General features: G+C 41.1%; 1 protein-coding gene across 3 annotated transcripts in view; it reads right to left on the bottom strand.

The window, feature by feature from the left end:
• Window positions 1-20,646, bottom strand: part of EPG5 (ectopic P-granules autophagy protein 5 homolog) — a 104,879-nt gene that overhangs the window by 36,038 nt on the left and 48,195 nt on the right. For all 3 annotated transcript variants that reach the window (XM_041760482.1, XM_041760473.1, XM_041760464.1), the window contains exons 21-28: window positions 19,531-19,653; window positions 18,484-18,650; window positions 17,432-17,653; window positions 15,509-15,632; window positions 12,453-12,597; window positions 10,467-10,638; window positions 9,144-9,306; window positions 1,052-1,194 (exon numbers count right to left, since the gene is read on the bottom strand). In XM_041760482.1, the coding sequence (XP_041616416.1) occupies window positions 1,052-1,194; window positions 9,144-9,306; window positions 10,467-10,638; window positions 12,453-12,597; window positions 15,509-15,632; window positions 17,432-17,653; window positions 18,484-18,650; window positions 19,531-19,653 (1,259 nt within the window). The remainder of the gene's footprint in view (window positions 1-1,051; window positions 1,195-9,143; window positions 9,307-10,466; window positions 10,639-12,452; window positions 12,598-15,508; window positions 15,633-17,431; window positions 17,654-18,483; window positions 18,651-19,530; window positions 19,654-20,646) is intronic.

A 20,646-nucleotide genomic window follows, 5' to 3' on the forward strand; every position in this document is an offset into this window, starting at 1 on the left:
AAATAAATGATTTTATGTCTTCCTGTGGGGGCAGGGGGAGCAGGGGTGCTGGGGAAATCAGCTGTATTATTAACATTCTTACTCTTATCAAAATGTTTCATATTTGTATGTGATTCACAACTTATTCTTTCATTTTTGTGTATTCCTTGTATAATACATATTTGAAAAAATAAGAACCCTGGTTTCTCTAAATTTTAAAATCTAAAACACTGATAAAAGATTTTTGTATAGAATAAGATCCTAAAATAAAGATATCTCTTCTAAGTCTCACACTTTTTTGAGTTCCTCTACTAGTAAAGCAAACTTTAACTTCTCGTTCACCTCATCTCCCTCTGCTTCCCAGGTCCCCCAATCCAACCTACAAAAGGACTCACACTGTCCTCCTCCATACCACCACTCCAGTGTACTGGGGAATTAGTTGCTGGTGCTAAAATCTAGAGTCACCTTAAAGTCAAAGGCAGGGTCAACCTCTCTCCCAAGTCTTGCCCTGGTGGCTTTAGGGAGAAAGATGACTGTGGGCCTAAGCTAGAAGCTCCAAAAGAAAAACCACAATGGCCAAATGCAAGCTGACAACTATACTTGAGAGCCCTACTTCCCCTGAGCAATTCCACTTCAAACTCTGCTCAATAATCTGAGTTGACAATGATGACTTTTTGGGTAAATGTAACTTTAATATAAAACTTAAGCACTAAATCTCTCCATGATTGAACTTCAATATGCTGTGTCATTTCAAAATTCAGAAGTCAGTAAACTTATTTTATCAAGGACCAGATAGTAAATATTTTGTATTTTATGGGCCATAAGTTTTCACAATTCAATTCTGCTATCACAGCATAAAGCCATATACATTAAGTAAATAAATGGGCATGGCTGTGTTCCAATAAAACTTTATTTATAAAAATAGGTGGCAGGCTAGATTTGGTCTGATGGCTATCGTTTGGTGATCCCTGTACTAATTTAATTAGTGGGTGCCTGGGGGAGTGGTAGCATGTATGATTATTATCCATAATAACAAAATAGAACTTTAAATTATAATGTCCTCAAAACTTACGTAATCAAGTTTTCTGCATGAACAGCAGCTTCCACAACATTAAGTGATGGTGGTTTAGCAGCTTCAGCTTGCAACTGCTTCACTTCTTTTCGCAAAACATGAAGCTGCTGACTTATTGCTTCATTCTTATGCATACCTTCAAACTAAGAAGAATTAAAATGGTCAACAGACTTTTGTGTTCCTATTATGTTTCTAGAGCAAATATTTATTACAAATATACTGAGTATTTGATGAAGAATAACTACTACAATTAATATTATAACTCAAAATTCTCAGTTGAATGAGAGAGGGGTGGGGAAAAAATGTCAAAAAATTATTCCAGAACCTCAGGCTTTTCATGAAGAATCAAACCTGAATTAGTTTATCGCTGGTTTAGTCTTTTTGTAAGATATGTTCTCTGTCACTTATGTTTTGACTCCCTGACTCTCATCAAAAACAGAATGTCTTCTACCACTGAGGTTTTCCTTGAAGGACACCAAGCATCCTCCTTTGTTGAGCCTCTTCAGAGCCTTGACCCTTCTCCATTCTCGCCACTCAATAGCACACACAGCTCAACTCAAAACATTAGGGCTGTGTGTCTCATGTGTGACACAAATACGAAGACCATGACACAGATGCTGTTAATAAAACACTTGCCATTCTCAAAGGAAGAAAGGATATACAATTATAAGACAAACAACAAAATAAGATGAGATACAGGAAGTGCACAAATCAGCTGAATGCCTATGAAAGAGCAGCTGACTGATTCAGTGGTCCCTGAAAGCTTATCTCTGATAAAAATTTTAATTCGTTCTTAGTAAAGATGTGGCAAAGGAGAATTTACTGAACTTAGAAAAAAAAGCAAAAGTAAATCATATTTCAATTTCAAAGATTAGCCTTTATTTAAGATTACATCTTTTCTATTTGAGAGGATTGTTAGTATCCCTTTTCTCTAATTAACTGATGGTGACCTATATGATAACTGCTTTGCACACTCTAATGTCCTTTTTTGGATGTGAGTAGTGCAGAGCATATCCTAGGCCTAAGCTGCAACACAAAGACAGAACCAAAGTGGTAGTTGTGGAGGACAGGAGGACAGAGGGACAGGAAGCAGAAGCCCAGCCTGGCAGGGAGGTCAGGGATGAATAGCACAGAGCCGTCAGACTAGGGAGAAGGGTTCTGTCCTGGGGGACTCCTTTGAAGCAGGCTAGGGAATCTGGACTTCTCAGCACAGCAGAGAAGGATAAAGAGATCAGAACATTCAGAAGGCACAAACGTTAAATCCTGTCTTCTCCTCAAGCAACAGGATCTTCATTTTCCTTTATAGGCACCTGCCCAAACCCAGTCTTCAGCCACCACTGTGATGATTACAGGTATCTTTTGTTTGTAAATACTTAATTTCCAAATTTATTTAACTGAGACCCTCCTGAACCCTGCCAGAGTTATTATCATAAATTCCAGACAAAAGGCTCCTGAAGGGCAATGGTCCTGTTTACACAGCACCCCAGGACAGTACAGCTCTGATGGTACATCAAGCACCTACTTTCATGATCGTGGTAACACCTCTCTTCCATAAAACTCACTAATCTTATCTTAAAAAGCTTTATAAAACTTCTTATTTAAGGGAGAAAATATGCTGTTAGTCTGAGTCAAAAGGCATGAAAGTGAATATCCAAAAACGTGTAATGTTAACAATTATTTTAGTTTTTACTACTGGAGAAATGAAAGGTAAAATAATTATATTATTTAATATAATTAAAATAATATTTGTACTGACATAATGAGTCAGTACAAATATTAAATTTCCAATCTTTCAAATAAAAGACTAATGTTTCATAGCCTAAAACATGATCAGGAGCATGTGTAGTCAGTTTTGTGCCTACAATGTCAACAACTATGGCCAGACTGGGTCTTTGAGGGTCCTAGCCCTTGGCTGGCCTGGAGAGAAGGCAGCCAAACTGAGAGGAAAAGAAAGAATCCAAGGGGAGGAAGGAAGACAGTGAGGACGAAGGAAGTGGAAAGACAATGGATAAGAGAGAAAGACAGAGGGGCCAGGGACTGGGAAATGCAGAGACAAGCCTAAGTACCTGGAGCTTTGGAGCTGTCACCCCACACTGCAGAAACTGCTAATGCTCAAGAGTTAGGTGAAGCAATATTCTCACCAAAGACACCTCAAAATTACCATTATTTCCCAGTCCACTTGTTTTTTGCTCATTGTTCCCAGCCCTATTGAGAGTTTTCTTTGCTCACTAGGATGGAAGAGGGGCTGACTGCCTGGCAGCTCACAATCACCAGAAGCTACAGACAACACAACAAAGCAGCATGCTGGAAGCCCCTCCAGTTGGGTCAGGTCAAGTAGACACAGAGATGAAGGAGCTGGCCAGAGCACATAGCTGTTAACAATACTGTGAAGCCCTCAGTGGGTCTTTTCCATCTTTTACTTCTAGGATCAAGCAAATTTTTCACATGATAATAAATCAATCCAGGGTCTGGCAAACATGCCCCACAATACCAAAGTCCAACAAAAGGAACCCTATTATAAATCACCCCATTTCCTCAGGGAATATCACTGAATTATTAGAAGCTTCTGTTGGGAGAGACGACCGCAGAAGCCGCACGTCTCACTTCCCATAAAATATATTTGTCTTTTGTATATCCCAAACAAGCCATACATAGTTCAAACATCTGCAGATGGCTGGAAATTTCCAGGGCTTTCCCTCACAGAAAAATTCTATTAAGCAAGAAAATACTGTCATGATATAATTTGAAATCTTTTTATAAATGAGTCATTTAAAATATGCATTTTAATCTTAAAATTTATATGAAAATATAAAGTCATTCCCCTTGAAGTTGATTTTAAAAATTAATCTAATCCACGAATTCTCTAATCAGAACTGATCTCTAATCATTGAAAAGGAAAGTGATCCTGTTAAACCAACTCAGAGAAAGAAAATGGTAGACCCGTTAATTTAACTGAGATTTGAGGGTCACGATCAGTTTACTCAAAATCATACAACTAGCCTTAAAATTTGGAGCAGAAACAAAAGGAAACTCAGAGCTGAAACAGCTAGAAGCAAATGGCTTCATTTCCCAATACTGAGTGCGAAAGCATGGGCCTTGAACTTAAATAGACATGGGCTTGAATTTCAAATGAGCCACTTACTAGCTGTGTGACTCTGGCAAGTCTTTGAGACTCTCTGAACCTGTTTTCTCACCCCCATTTTGTGACGATTAAGTGAGACCATGTAAGCAGTGTCACCAACATGTTACCAGGGATATGAGAGTAGCCCAGCAAGTGATAAAAAGAGCTCTGAACAGAGCTGGGAAGTAATGTAGTATGACCATCTTTATCACTCCCCAGGATGGAATGCCTAGGACACATCTGTGTTATAGTAAATAGTGAAGCAGTGTGGTGCATAAGTGGAGATTCTGTATGGAAAGCATAAAGTTGGCCAGTTGAGCAACAAATTGGTCTAAAGTAAATACAATCAGGATGACTACTATTTTCTAGTAGGAAAAAGTTCCAACTTCCAGCCAAATATTACCTACAAAATTCCTGAAGGAAGTTAAAATCAGGGAGCTTACTAGTGAAGAGTATAAATCTGTAGTTGTTCATTCAAATACCTCAGTTCTATGGCACTGACCGTGTGAGCCACTGACAACAGAAACATGAGTAAGACAAGGGCCTGGCCATCGTGTGACTCAAAATCCAGGTAACAGGGACAGAGGTGATCCTACTGCAAAACAAGCTGTAACCCAACCTAATGAGTGACCAGGTGGTTTTCAAGGTCTCGTTCAGGGGTGTGAAAGGGCACCTACTATGTGCCAGGAGCCACGCTAGATGGTACAGGAAGATGACTACTAAGAACAGGAACTCTACTCCTGAGGAGTTCACAGACTGGCAGGAAGGACAGCAGGTGATCGCAACAGCATTTATGCGCGAGACGCTAGAGGAGGAGGGACTACCTCAATCTGACCAGAGGGGCTGAGAAAGACCTCAAGAGGTGCTGCCTGAACCAAGAATGGAAGGAGAGGAAGGAGCTCACAAATAGGTGTGGGGTAAGTAACAGCACATGCCTCAGAAAGAAGGCAGAAAAGTGCATGGCATGTTTAGAGAATGGAAAAAGCCCGAGTGGCTAGAAAATAATGTTTAGGGATCATCAAAGGGTAAATGATGCCACTAGAAACTAATCAAGAAGAGATTATGGCGGGGGGTGGGGGCAAAAGTCCTATTCCTTTTAAATACTGGAAAGCCGGATGCTGGTTGTTAGCCTGCAAACAGGATAAGACTTGTGTTTAAAAAGATGAATGGTGGCAGAATGGGAAACAAACTGGACAGTGTGAGAATCTATAGACAGGAAGTCTTACGTAATGGTTCAGGGGAGAAGTGATGTGGGGCTAACAGGGAGCAATGGCAATGGGAATGAGGAGAAATAAATAAATGTAAAGTCATGTCAAAAGCAGAAGCAGTAGGACTGGGAAAGTAACCAGATAGGAAGTATGAGGTGCGGAGAGAATACTTATGCTTAGTTAGGTCCTCAGTTCCTGGTACAGGAAAGAGAGGTCTGGAGGCTTTGTAAAGGTGGGATCACTGTGGGACCTGTGGGGTTTGGGAATACTCTAGGGACATTCACAGAATGTTATATAAGCAGGTGGAAATCTAGATCTGGAACTCAGAGAATTCTGGACTAGAGAAAAGAGAACAGGAGTCCTCAACATATGGGAAATCTAGATCTGGAACTCAGAGAATTCTGGACTAGAGAAAAGAGAACAGGATTCCTCAATATATGACCCCCCTTTGGGGTCACGGATTACTCAGGATCTAACTCTCCAGAAAAAAAAATATCCGTATATTCTCAGGAGCTTCACCGACCCACTAAAGACCATTCACACACTCATTCTAGATTATGAACTCCAACACAAATAGTAGACAAAAGCAGCTAATGTCACAATGGAGGGGGTCAGAGGAAGTACCAAGCACAACCAGCAATCTAAGGTTGAGCTGACGAAGAGGAATCCTGGAGAGAAACTGTTAGTTTAGTGGCTAGTGATTTAAAGGGACAAGAAGAGACCTCATGACGTTCAGCATTGCCAGATGATAGGAAAATGTTAAACAGGATCAAAACTATTGGATATAGCCATGAAGTGCTCCCTGGACACACATATACAGAGGAGCTACAATTCTATGTATAAGAATGACAACCTACCTTCTGTATGAGATAAGCTTTCCCACTAGCAGTTTCTTGATGAGTCTTAAGTAATCAGAACTCACCTTCCCTACCCCAACACCACAACCAAAGTCATCCATTTGTGTAGGAGATAGCTTTAGACTCAAGTACACCCTCTGGCCAAAACTCAGAGCAAACCTAATTGACTTGCATTGATTACACAATGCCCCAACTTCATGACAGCTAGTTTCAACCTTCGTCTACCTTGCTCTTAGCTATCACTGAGTAGCCAAAAAAATTCTTTGTCTTCAATTCCTGGAAGTATCAACCAACAAGTATTGCCTAGGATAGCCTTAATTAGCAATTTCTACATAACTTTCTAAAGATATCTTACATCAGACTACAAAAGCTGCTCACTTTCTTCATATTTTTAATTCTCCTGGCAAATCTGCATCACCAGCAAAATAATGGCTGAAGTAGATAACTGTTGTCGATATCAATACTTCTAGGAGCCATCAGTAAGGATTCCCAAGTGTCTAGATCTTCCCAAATGGAACTGAAAGGCAGAGCACTGGGCAATCTAGTAAGGCCAGCAGAAAATTAGAGTGTGCTTTAAGAAAGTTGGATATTTCTAATGAGATTATGACCAAAAAAACACAGCTATTTTTTCAAATTCTTTAGGGTTCTATAAAATCTTTGCCCACCACCCCTTTCTTTTTTTTTTTTCTTGCTTTCTTCAAGCAACCTTAGCATCTACCAATTTTTCTTTTGAGAAAAGAAAGCATAAATATTTGTTGTGTTGTGTGTAAAAATAAAATCTAAGCCATACTCGTTTTAATTCTTCTCGTAAATCATCTGCTTTCCAATATCCCTTTTATCAAAGTCAAAATTAAAGGGATTTTAGGAAAGGTATACCTTTCTATTTCAGAATCAACAAAAGTATAAAAAGTAATCTGAGAGGGAAACAAACCATGAGAGATTTTTAACTATGAGAAACTGAGGGTCACTGGAGGGGAGGTGGGGGGGGATAGGGTAACTGTGTGATGGGCATTAAGAAGGGCACGTGATGTGATGAGCACTGGGTGTTATATGCAGCTGATGAATGACTGAACTCTACATCTGAAACTAATGACGGACTAAAATTTCAATTCAAGGGTTCAGACAAATCAAAACTATTTCTGAAAAGGAAAAGAGCCAAGTCACTGGTAGGCTGGAGCTAAAGCTTCCAAGTCGACCTGGTGTTATTTTCCACCATAAGACCCCGAGAATTAACAGGTCAGCCAAAGAGACCTGTTCTTTGGCTGGAGCAGCAAATACAACTCTTCAGAAAGCAAGCTTCACAAACAAAGCTGGTTGAGCTGGAACTTTTGGTACTCACTTCACTCAGCTACAAAACTGCACCCTAGGAGAATTCCCTTCTCTGTATAGAATTAACAACTTGGCAAAGAGATATAATTCCAAAATATGGAAAAATACCATTATTTGTGAAGGCACAGATTGGAGTAAGACACCCTTTTTAATTAGAACTGGATACATTTCAGCTCTTTTCACACCAGCTCAAAATCCATCCAAAACTGGCAGACTTGTCTTCCAGCACTATCACATTAGCAAGTGATCCTTCTTAAAATGCTCCTATCTAGTCTTACCACAGTATTAGTAACCATGGGAAGAAGTACACTGAAAGAAAATTAACTTTATAAAGCACTTGGCCAAAGACAGTGTTTAGGAGTCTCACATCCCAGATCAAATTCTTAACTTTAGATGTATACAAATATTTTGTCAGAAACAAATTTCAAAGGTAATGAAAAATACAAGTATAAAAGTTACTTCAAAGAAGACATATCAGAGAAAACAGGCTCCCAAGGAGACTGCTGAGGAAAACATCAGAACTGCTCAAATGTGGACGAGCACAAAAAGAAATTTCTGAAAGACAATCGACAGTCAGTAAAATAAAGTTTCCTCATTTCTGAAAGCTATCAAAAAAAAAGAGGAGCTATATTTGTGCAAATGTAGTCTGGTAACAGGCAGCCTATCTCTGAGCGTTATCTTGGTTCTCAGCTCTGGGGACCCTGAAGTCCCTCACAGAAAGATGAAGGGTAGTGAGTAAGGAGCTGGTGCTCAGCAGCCACACTATCCAGGCCTTCCTGGTCCTGCCATTCAGAGGCTGTGTCATTTTGGGTGTGTCACTTAACTTCTCTGTGCCTTTATTTCCTGAAGATAACAAGAATACCCATCTCAAAGAGTTGTTGGGAGGATGAAATAAGTTCTGCAGAGTGCTTAGACAGTACTGGCCAAAGCTAAGCTGCACCCTGAAGTCCTTATGATGTCACAAACCCACCTGAAACCCGTTTTTCCAACTCAAGAAAGCAACTCTAAGAGGTGGCTGAATTCCTAATCTTACAGCTACACATCTCTCCTTTTGCCTGTTGGCAAGCTCCGCCCAACTAACCTGCTTTCCACACAGCCCTCCATCCTCCACGTTGTCTTCAGTGGCTCCCCACTGGCCGCAGCACACTGCTGGAGCTTCCAGGTGATCTCTTTTCCAATGTGAATCCCGATATAAATTCAGCCAGAAACCACCTGGAGGAGTCTGAACTAGCCACTGCCCCCTACATGCTACCCAGAGGACTCCATTCCCAGAGTCCTTCCCAGTGACTCCAAACAGTCATCATCAAAGTCTTCTAAGGATCAGTGTGAGCCCCTCTCTCTAAGGATCTTCTCAGTGGTAATACTTTTCTTTGAACTTCTGTCTTGCAGGACACATCAACACATATGGAAATACACGATTAGCTCTGTGTGGGTCTTCCTCCCCTCAAAACCATTAAACATTTTGGGACATGAATCATGTGCTATGAACCTCTTGCCATCTCGCTCAACAATACGCCAATATTACAGACTCAAGTAAAAACTCCCTGAATCATGAAGAAGCTTCAACAATCTCTTACCTGAACTGTGACAACTGCTGGCCCTTGGCATTTCTTACCGCTGCTGCCTCTACACTCCAAATGCAATGTGGTCTGTTCTTCTCTGTTAACATACTGTTTGGGCATTGTGTCCAACAGCTCACTATCCAGGGCAACCTGCTGAGATTCTCGAAGAGCTGCAGTTCTGGAAAACATCATCAGGAAGTAGAAAAAAGGCTTAAGAAAGGTTTTATGGTAAGTGATAAAGGCTTCCAGTTACCATACAGCCTACACCAGAGAGCAATAAGACCTAGCATTCTATAGGAACAAAAGGCCAAATGCGTGTGCCTGCAGTTACCCAAATTCTCTCTTTTCCTTAATAAGAAAAGAAGGAAAAGTGGGACAACTTTTTAGCCAGGAACAAAGCTTCATTTAGAATCTGTATTACATTAACAATATTTTTTACACAGACCTTAAATATACAAGAGCAAATGAGAATCTCATCCTGACTCAAGCATTCTAAAGGGGTACCTTACTGGTAAGCACCAGTGATTTCTTAGGTATTAGGAACTCAAACTGAACTATCAAAGATGGAGGAAGCTAACTTTTTACATGTGTGTCAATACTGCTATGTTAATGCACAGGCACGTGTGTGTGCACATGCGCGTGCACGTGCTGGTGGGGGTGGAGGTACACATGGCATGTGCATGCGGGTGGATACACACACACACACACACACACACACACTTAATGCCTGGACCAAAACCAGCTAAGGATACAGAAGCCAGTAAGAGATCAATTCCCATGGTCTTTGCAAAAGTAAGACTCTTTACTTTATAAAAAGGACTCATTCCACACACGCATCTTCTCACAGGACAGCAAAGCTAGATCAAAACCTTCAAGAGTTGATCATTCTGTATCTACTTTAACTCAGAGTACTAAATGACTTTCCCACACTCTGATAAAGTGCCTATGGCAATTCTGTTAAAGAATATGAAGAGTTAGGGAGCAAAACAGTGACAAAAGAGAGTAAATCTCACTGCATATACCCTTTTAACAACATCTTTCCAGTATGGCAAAGTCTCCTCAGGAGAAGCTTAAGAAACACTTGGCTGGCACTGCTGACAATCTGAAATGTCACCACAGGAAATGTAAAATTTATTGTCCATGTAAGCACCCTATAACTTCAATGTGAAATTAAGAGACTTGTCACAACTTGGTTAGCTGAGGTAAATAACTGGGCCAGCCTGGTCCAATATTACTCATTGAGAGGCACCTGAGCAAGTCCTTCTAGGTACTAAATCATTCAAGCTGTCACATCAGTGAGCACAGAGGCAGGGCCCTGGAGGTCTCCCATGATCTTACCTGGCCTGCTGCTGCAACAGATTCAGGTCCGTGTGCACCAGCTGGGTGGCGTCCTTCTGACTCAGGAGCACGGCTGAGGAAATAACTGGCACAGGAGGCCTCACTGGGTGCAGATCAAGGGGGGGCTGGGGAGCCTCATGCTTCCGCAAGTTACTTAAAACCCTTTCTTTAGCTGAAAAAAATTAAGCCACACTTACTGAATAATGGCTATCACCAGGTAGTAACATACTAAGTAGGTACAGAGCCTTGGCCTGTTACCTTCAAGGAGAATGCTGAAGACCTACAGAATAGTTATGCAAACCAGAGGCCAAAAGAATAAAATCACTATCTTCTGTTACTTGCAAGTTTTGAAGGAGCCCCCACAGGGCTACTAATAGTCTACCAGGAGCTAGCAGCTCACAAGCACATAGTATGATTAAACAGAATTCCTATCCTCAAAAAGCCTTAATGATAGTTAAAGTGCTAAAGCTTGTGCTCTTAAATTATTACCGTAAACAGTCTTGCATGACATGCTAAAGTGGCGGGATTTGATACTAGTGTAAAGGAGATCTAGTGAACAGCTCTAAGCATGCCTGAGAAAGATGGTAGCTATCTCCAGCTATCACTACAATGGACTGGGGGAAGGGGCAGATAGTGCCATTAACAGTTTAATGCAATCATCCAGACAAACTTCATAGGAAGACTGGGGAGGATGGATGTTAAGAAATAGGGCGGAGTGAAAAAATCTTAAATTAGGACAAAGTTTGAACAGGAGGGCTGAGACTAGTAGAGTTAAAGTGAATGAAGACATGGGCACAGACTCCTACAGAATTCCTGTTATGTAGTTATATCATCATGCGTTCATTTGTTCACTTATTCATTCACTCAATAAATAGAGTCCAAATAAAAAATCAGGTGCCATATAAGAAAGCAAAGGCAGGGATCCCTGGGTGGCGCAGCGGTTTGGCGCCTGCCTTTGGCCCAGGGCACGATCCTGGAGACCCGGGATCGAATCCCACATCGGGCTTCCGGTGCATGGAGCCTGCTTCTCCCTCTGCCTGTGTCTCTGCCTCTCTCTCTCTCTCCCTGTGTGACTATCATAAATAAACAAACATTAAAAAAAAAAAAAGAAAAAAGAAAGCAAAGGCAAATCTGTCCATCTAACTTTGTTCTAGATTGCATGTAGTCCCATACTGGTGAGACCAATTTCAATGTTTATATTTCTATACCTAGTACAGAGCTGACCACACACAGGTACCAATATATTCCTATCTTCCCTCCCTCTCTCTGTGTACTGCACTAGACACCACAGCAGGTGGGGGCTCAGAAACATAAGAAAAATGTTGCCACAGACCTGATTCTTCTCAAAAGTAAGATAACGGGATAGGAGAGGTCAAGGAAATTTCAAGCCAGTAAGTCAAGTCAACAAATACTTAAGAGATTACTACGAGTTTCCAGCTTCATTCCAGATGTAGCAGTCCATTTTCTATTCTTAAGGAAAATTAAAGAAAATTTAAGAGCCAGGATTACTTGGCATAAAAAGACCTGTATTGTTTGCACCCAAAACAGATGGAATTTAACATTCCAAACAGGTCAAGGAAGGGATCGTCCTGTATAGCCAGGGTTTTTCCACTAGAACAGCCATTCTTTGCACAAAATGTAACAAAGTTGGATATTCATCACTGGAAAAGACTCCTGGTTTTGTTCAAGTTTCTCTCAAGCAATATTTTAGGCCATGACTCTAAAGCTACTGCCTCAACTGCCTGCCTCCAATTTCTTTTACAGAAAAAGTAAGTATCTTGTTTAAGCAATGATTGTTTTGGAGCTGTCTCTCACTCACAGCCAAATCTAACCCTAAGTTGTAGACAAGTTAACAACCAACTCCTAAAACGCAATTTTATCACTAGAGGGATACACAATCTATAAACCTTAACCCTCAATGGCTTGAGTTCAATCATTCACTCACTCATTCATTCACTTGAGGGGGCCGATGCTCATGTAGCTCACCCAATGAAGGATCAGTGACGTCCAGCTGCACCGATGAACTACAGGGTGGAGAATGGGATTCAAGTGTGGCCTGTGTCCACAGACCAACAGTTTCCTGGAACTCATAACGTATGCGCTCCATGTTCAAATACTCCATCCACAGATCCTAGAATTGCACCATGGGACATTCACTTTCACAGACAAATCATGTATTCACATATAAAACTATATATTTAACTAAAAAGTAAACCAGTAAGGTTTAGCACAAGGCAGTCTATATCAAGTTCTCCAGCATTAGGATGGATCATGTTTAAACTGGACGCTAACAGGGGTTACCTGGGTGGCTCAGTCAGTTAGGCATCTGACTCCTGGTTTTGGCTCAGGTCATGATCTCAGAGTTATGAGATCGAGCCCCACGTTAAGCTCCATGCTCACTCAGTGGGGACTCCACGTAAATATTTTCTCCCTCTGCTCCTCCCCCCTACTCTTGCACTTTCACTCTCTCTTGCAAACAAATCTTTAAATATATATACATGTATGCTTATATAGTAATTATATATATAAAATGGACAGTAACAATATCTTAGCAGACATTTGATTATGTACCAAAATCAGAAAACATAATTTTAACAGCCCTACCAACTGTGTATTCATAAATTATATACACACAGTATTGATAAGACATAGGTAAAAATCAGAAACTTTAAAGAGAGAAGTAACAAATATACTGAAAATCACTGAATCTTGATTAGATCAAGCCCTTGGTTCCAGTACCACTTGTACAGGAAATACAAGGGATAGAGAAACATTAAACCACACTACAAAGATACAATCTGGAAAATCCTGACTGTGGGGAAAGTCTATGAACAAACTATCCAGTTTCTTCAATAAGCAAACTGCTAGGGGAAAAAAGGAATAAGGGGAGGGCCAGTATATTAAACAGACTTATGAGGACTATCAAGGAATCACAAAATGAGGATCCTGACTCAAACGATAAAAATGAAGATAAAACTTCTATGACATTTCTGAAGTAATTGGAAATTGGGATACTACTTAGATATTTGATATTCAGAAACTGCTGTTAATATTTTATAGATGTAAATGCTATTAGGTTAAAATACTTTTTTAACCTTCATGTTTTGAAATCTTCAGGTGTCAAATGCTTTCTAGGATTAGTTCGGAGATAGCATGGGTGAAAGGAGTGGATGGGCCATAGATAAAATTAGACACCTGGTACTCAGCAGACAGAGGGAGGGCATGTGTGCTGCACTCTTCCATTTTTCTGTATGATCAAATTTTTTATTATGAAAGGTGAAATAAATAATAGATAAAATGAGAAAAAACTGAAGTTTTAATATTCTCTTCCTACACTCCAATGAACAGTCTTGCATATTTTGAACGTCTACTTCACTTTGGTGATCAATACATATTAGAATGGGAGACTGTCTTTAATGAAAAGAAATGCCAGCTCTCCATGAACACTAAAAACTCTATCAAATAGTAGTAATGAGTGATCAGATAAAGACTGTCATTTTGTGGACAAAATTTTTTTTTCTGATTAAAGTGTTTAAAGAATTCTTCTAAACCAACAGATGTCTCTGGTTTCTCAATGAGCAAACTGCTATGAAGTCCTAAATTGTTACTTCCAAACTATGGCATAAGGCATTCCAGACTCAGAGGAGAAACCCCCAAGTCCTCTTGGGCACAGGCCTGAATCCTAGAAGTACCAAACAACTGTTGGAGGTGCTATACCAGTCCCCCTACTGTATATACACGTCTCCTTTAAGTGGGATCACTAATGTCACCTTGTCTGCCTTCATGCTAAGTAACTGCTGACAGAGGCTAACAATTAAGAATACTAAGAATTAACAAGGGCCAAGCAGAGATATCTCAGAAACCACAAAAAGAACAAGTATAACTGTGAACTACAGATCAAAAAGTGGAGCTATAAAATCAAATGGTAAACACAGACTTAAGAAAGAAAGAAAGAAAGAAAGAAAGAAAGAAAGAAAGAAAGAAAGAAAGAAAGAAAGAAAGAAAGAAAAGAAAGAAAGAAAGAAAGAAATTAATTCTGTAGGTACTGGGGAATCAAGGTAATATCAGAGAACCAAGAAGCTATGATTAAGTTTTAAAAATACTGACCTGACATCTACTACATGCAAATTCTTAGCTAAGGCCATGGCATGTAGAGGATAAAGAAGAGAGATGAACACAGAATAGACTCAAAGGACTTTGGGACACCATGACTGCCTATTTATTTTTCCTATTTCTCTGGCCCTATATTCTCAGTCTTGTTTCTCTATGCCCTAAATGTTATTATTTCTTAGGGCTCCAGCTTCACTCGGTCCTCTTCTCAATCTAAATGCTCTACTACTGTTAAACCCACATTTCTTACACTGCCCCATTCCTGAATTCTATGCCTGTACATCCCCTCCCCACCAAATCCTTGATAGAGCACTGTCCTTGAAGTCCCTCTGGCACTTCCTCTTCCAGTACTCTGGGTCTTTGTCAACAGTATCTATAGCTGCCCAAGCCAGAAATTTGAATGTCCTTGTAATCTAATCAATCCTACTACTATATCAATCCCCCCATGTATCTAATCTAAAAATCCTCCTGATCTTACGGATTCTTTTTCAACATATTTTAAGTTCCTCCATTTATCTAATCCCTCAGCCCATTTCATGGGCTCTTGAAACAAATACTTCAAAACAAAATCCAAATTCTTTAGAAAGGCATATATGGCCCTTAGAAATCTGACCCCTGTTTACCTGCCTGGCATCACCTGCCCTCCTCAGTGGCTACACCCCAAATGCACCTCTTGAACATGCCTGTGACCCCATTTCCGTACCAGTAAGTACATTAGACTACGACTGTAACCTATTTGATTACGTTCAAATATACTAAATAAATATACTAAAAGCAACATTGCTGTAGTATCACCTGCTGATTCTGCATCACTTTTGCTAGCCTATGAATATCGTAATGCTTTGGTAGAGAAGGGATATAGGTATCTCCTATATAGGTACCTCCTATTATACTAAATAAATATACTAAAAGCAACATTGCTGTAGTATCACCTGCTGATTCTGCATCACTTTTGCTAGCCTGTGAATATCGTAATGCTTTGGTAGAGAAGGGATATAGGTATCTCCTTTTTGAAAATTCTCATCTTCTAGCCACAATATATACACATTGAAGAGCCTGAAAGAAAAAAAAAAACCATAATTACATAAAATCCAAAAGGATGTGTAAACAAATGAAGTTTCTTACATCTCTAGGAACACTGTCACTACTACATAAAAGTAAAAAGCACAGAATAAAGAAAATGCTTTCAACCACCACACAGTCCCAAGAAGCTTATGGGCCAGCAGCAGATCCCAGAAGGTCACAAATCCTTCAAATATGATGCAATAATCGCTACAATGAGGCTGTGAGGAAAGAGCTAGGTGAACTCTATTATTAAAGTGAGGGTAAATACAACACAAACAAAAAAATCACTGGAAAAGGTGATTTTAACCCAGTCCTGGGATCTGAACTTAGGACTTTTTCCTTCCTGGGCAATCCAGTCACAGTGAGCCTCAGCAGTTGGAAAAGTTTAACATCCAAATAAACACATTTTCTGTCTTTCAGAGAAAACATTTAAAGCCATGTTAAACTTTCGCAACAGAAGAAGCTGCCAGCTTTAGGTTCAGTGACGCTCTCCAGCTTCAAGAAATCACAAACACAACTCGAAGCATGTGTGCACCTTGTTCCCATTAAGAAGGTATAAAGCAAAGCTTGGCTAAAAAAAGAAAGAAAAAAAAAATCTCCATTTTCCAGGAAAAACTTTTTTAAAAATTTGATGATGTTTCCTTTGTTTCTTCAAGGAACACAGTCCATTCAGCTAAGATCCCTGGTATTTTAAGCAGCTGTGTGCAGAGGAGTCTGTGGTACATAAGTTGCTGGGTGGTGCCTGGGGGGTGGCATGGCTTGGCTTTGCTCAGTAACGTGGAAAACCACCTCTTACCTCTGAGACAGCCTGTGTAGGAAGAGAGCAGGGACAGGACCCTGAGGCTCTCAACACAGAAGGGGCCGGTGCCGAGCTCTCTCCCAGCCTCTGATTCAGTTAGATAGCTAGTTTACCAACATGCCAACAGAAGAGGCATTTAAGAGAGGCAGAAGGGCACATCAAACTTTCTTGGCTGATCTAAATGTTCAAAGATTAAGCCTGCCCACTGTTTAAGCCTAGCTAAAAATAAGTTTTCCTTCAAGCAAGCAAGATAAGGGGAGAAATCATTTCAGAGGCTGAAAGATGACCCAGAGGGCATTCGGGTCAAGCAAGCCTGAAGCCTCAGTGCTGGATCAAGACTCTGGGTTTCCTCACCAAGACATTTTGTATTCAGGGCTAATTGTTAGAAGCCATTTTTATTAAGTCTTATTTAGACTAATACCTAGTTTATAGCAAGTTTAAATGTAAGGTAAAGAAATAGTGTGAAAGGGACCAAATTTACTTCAGAGTTCTTAACCTTTGGGGGGGGGGGGGGGGATACACATTTTGTGCCTGATTTTAGAAGTGGTTTTGGGTGATTATGAGATTGTACCTTACCCCAGGTAAATTCCAAGAGGTGTATGGACTTCCCTTAAAGAATCTTGCCTTGCTCACGATTTTCCTTTAGAGAAGTGTCCTAGCAGGCCTTAGTAGATGTTTACCAGCTATCATCGATTGTTTTGGTTTCTGTTATTACATAGGGCAAGAGAAAAGGACATCAGCCCTCTGGTTTCAGACCTTCCATTCAGACTCCAGGCAGCTGACAGCTATATCCAAACTGCTCGTTCCCTTCTCATGAGGAACACAGAAAAGAAGTATTTTAAGATGCAGACCTAGCCCAAATCACTCTCTGTATTCCATCTAACAGGGCAGAGAGAATGACATCTGGCAGTCTGTAGCCCAAAACAATGGCTCCAGCAGAGTACCCGGTGCTGTGAAAGACAGTATATATGGCTAAAAAACCATAGCCCACCTCACGAGCTCTGTGTGCAGTTCTGGTGAAGTCAGATAGCCAGGGGTGCCAGCCTGGCTGCCAGGCGGCCCTTCACTGCCCTCTGCTGGAACGCGGAGGGCTTTGCTCGCAGCATGGTGGAAGTCAGCCACCGCTGTCAGGCGTCTCTTCATTTCTTTCAACAAACTGATATGAGCAGGGCTTTGAAAAAACCTTCTTCCAATACAACCATCAATGGGTAACCTTAAAAAGTACAAGCAGAGATCACAAGATCAACACAAGGTGCTCTTTCTGGATGGCACTAAACTGCAATCAATTAAGGAGTCAATGGCTATAAATATACCACACTAAATCAATAGCTGTTACTTCTACCTCAGTGGTTAGTATGAGGCTCCAACAAAATGGTGTGTTTGAAAGCAGTTTTAAAAAGAATGAAAAGCTACACAAATTTCAGATATTATTACCCCTTAGCAGTATAGAATAAAGACAGTTTCTGCTCTAGAAGAACTCGCAAAGTGGTAGAAAACAGAAAGCCCAGGGACCAATATCTGTATGTTCTGCAGGACTGAATTAAGGGAGTAGGGTGAGCCAGGAACAGGGCTGGAGCCTGAGAACATGGTTGATAACAGTGGACAGTTCTGGCTGGTCAGGGTCCCTTCATTCCCAGGGGAAAAACCAGACACCCCCAACCACAGCCCACAGGCTGCCAGGCACAGCCTGGCCTCTGTCCACACCTGCACTGCCCATCACAAATCCACATGGCTGACCCCCATGACAGTCACACGAGCAGCCTGCTTGGGTCAGTTTCTCTTCCCTTTGCAGCTCCAGGCACCCTAGACTACAACTTGCCTGGCACCAGGTACTCTCTTCACCCTGTTGGGTACAGAGAGAGCTGCCACAAGATACTCTAAACTCAAAAACTGTCCAGTTTAATAAATGTAAAACAGGGAAATTCCTAGGCAGAGGTTGAAGAGTGGTTCTAACTCAAAGGCCACAGTGTGAGGACACAGAGCATCAGAGCAGTGCAAAGTGATGAACAGGTTCACAGACACTTACAACAGCTGGTACCATACCCGTATTGTGGTCCTGGGCGGTGAAGATACAGAAGGAAGAACTTCTGCCAAATGAGAGGCAGAAGAGGGTGATCAGAAGGTGTGACAAGGGCCTGGTGGGCCCAACGATAAATCAGCAGCCTCTGGAGGGATGGGATGATGGGGAGCTTCAGCTGGGCCTGGGCTTTCTATAAAAGAGGAGGAGCTTTGAGCAACCATGACATGGTCACAGTTCCAAACAATCTGCTCTTTCTAAATGATCCAAATGAAACACTGAACATTTTGTTTTCAATTCAGTAAGAAAAAAAATCCTATCACTTTATTTTTCCAACCCACTATCTAACACATTAACTTCCTTGGTAGCAAGGGGGCAGTTTTTCTGTCAAAACATTTCACAGACCCCCCAGATTGGAATGTGTCCTACACGTTTTATCTCATTGCCATGCCTTCCCAGAAAGGGAGCATAAATGCCACAGTGCAAGGGAGCAGAATGTTAGGAAAACCAAAAGTCAATTTTACTGCCAAGCACTATCAATCTCTTGAACATTTAGACTGAAAAGGACTTTCAAGAATGATAAAGTCCTTAACAGGGACTGAAACCCAAGAGACAAGTCTCTATTATGAGACCCTAAACTAGGTCTTTCATTCCAGGCTTTTTCCTCACTTTAGTGAGCCTAAAGATCAGCTAGGGAGTTTTTAAAATAAATTCCTGGTCCCACTCTAGACTTAGAAATTTAGAATTTCAAAAGCTGGGGTCCACGAATCTGATTTTTAACAAGCTCTCCAGGGGACTGATGCACATGACACCCACTGGCAATTGTTTTAAAACAAGGGCAATACCATCCAGCCATGCATGAACACAGACTTCAGTCATTTATGTGACCTCTTTATGCTAAATAAAGCTTGGAAAGGAAGTATGCACTTCAATTATACAGTTTTAAGCACTGGTTTGGATATTGTACTTTCCAAACATTTACAACAATAGAAAATGCAGAAGTTCCCAAGATTTTAGATGAATCCATCAGTAAACCACCTGCTCCCACTCAAATGCAGAACTGCTATGTGCACCTTCAGAGCTTGGTCGGGGGTAAAAGCAGAGTTTATAACCAGTTCCCCTTCTACAACTCTTCGGAGCTGGGAGTCTTCTTCAAAGATGGACTCCATGTTCAGTACTGTCCAGGCGAACCAGACCTACAAGGACGGCAGGTAAGAGTGAGAGGAATGAGTAGCTCACTCAGATGAAATACATCCCGGTAGTCTACAAATTCGCATATCTTCGACCAGATATCTCAATCAACAAGTATTTATAGCTTCCACAATTAACAGAGTTCTTACACCTATCACTGTTCCTGTCACAGATATAAATTTAGATAAAACAAATCACTGAAAAATGCTAAATTCCTTCAGAAATGCCACTTCAGTACAAGAAGATATTCGTCCACACAATTATTTATTGGGCAGGTTCCATATGCACGAGGGTCAGGAAAGAGGGTCAGATATAAGTTCTGGCCTCAAGAAGTTTTCTAACTCTTCAAGGAGATGAGACTAATATAGAAGTAACTACAATGTGAAGTGAGAGGAGTCAGGAGTCAAATGCAACATGAAACTGGTGGAAGGAGGGCAGGGCCACAGAGGTGGGAAGACAGAAATGGCTCTGCATGGAGAATGGGGGCGAAGGCATGCCTGGCAGGAGGAGTTTCAGCTGGATCATGAAAGGAGAAAGGAAGAGCAGGAGGCAAGACTGATGGGAGGGTGAAGGATGTCCCTACTGGTGTAAGTGACAAATCAGGGACATAATGTGACGCACAAGTCAGACAGGAGGTTAACAATGAAGAAGTGGCTGCTGCTAATGGTGATCAGAGCAGCCAACACTGAATACGTGCCTCATAGCTGGACTAGCATGGGTCTGGGTATGTTACAGGCAGGTGTGATCATTATTACACAGAGGAGGAAACTGAGGATATAGAGGTGAGCAAGCTGTCCAAGGCTCAGGGCTAACAGAGCATACTGAACCAGTGGTCTGGCTCCAGCATCTGCTCTTAACCACGCTGCTGGGCAGGCCCTGCAGTCAGCCAGACCAGGCCTGACCACGAGCTGTTGGATCCTGAGCCAGCCACTTGGTCCCACAAAACCTCAGTTAACTCCTCTGCGAAACAGCAACAGCGCCTTCTCTACAGAGGGCCA

The sequence above is a fragment of the Vulpes lagopus genome, chromosome 1 (genome assembly GCF_018345385.1).
Source record: "Vulpes lagopus strain Blue_001 chromosome 1, ASM1834538v1, whole genome shotgun sequence".
NCBI classification, from domain to species: domain Eukaryota; kingdom Metazoa; phylum Chordata; class Mammalia; order Carnivora; family Canidae; genus Vulpes; species Vulpes lagopus.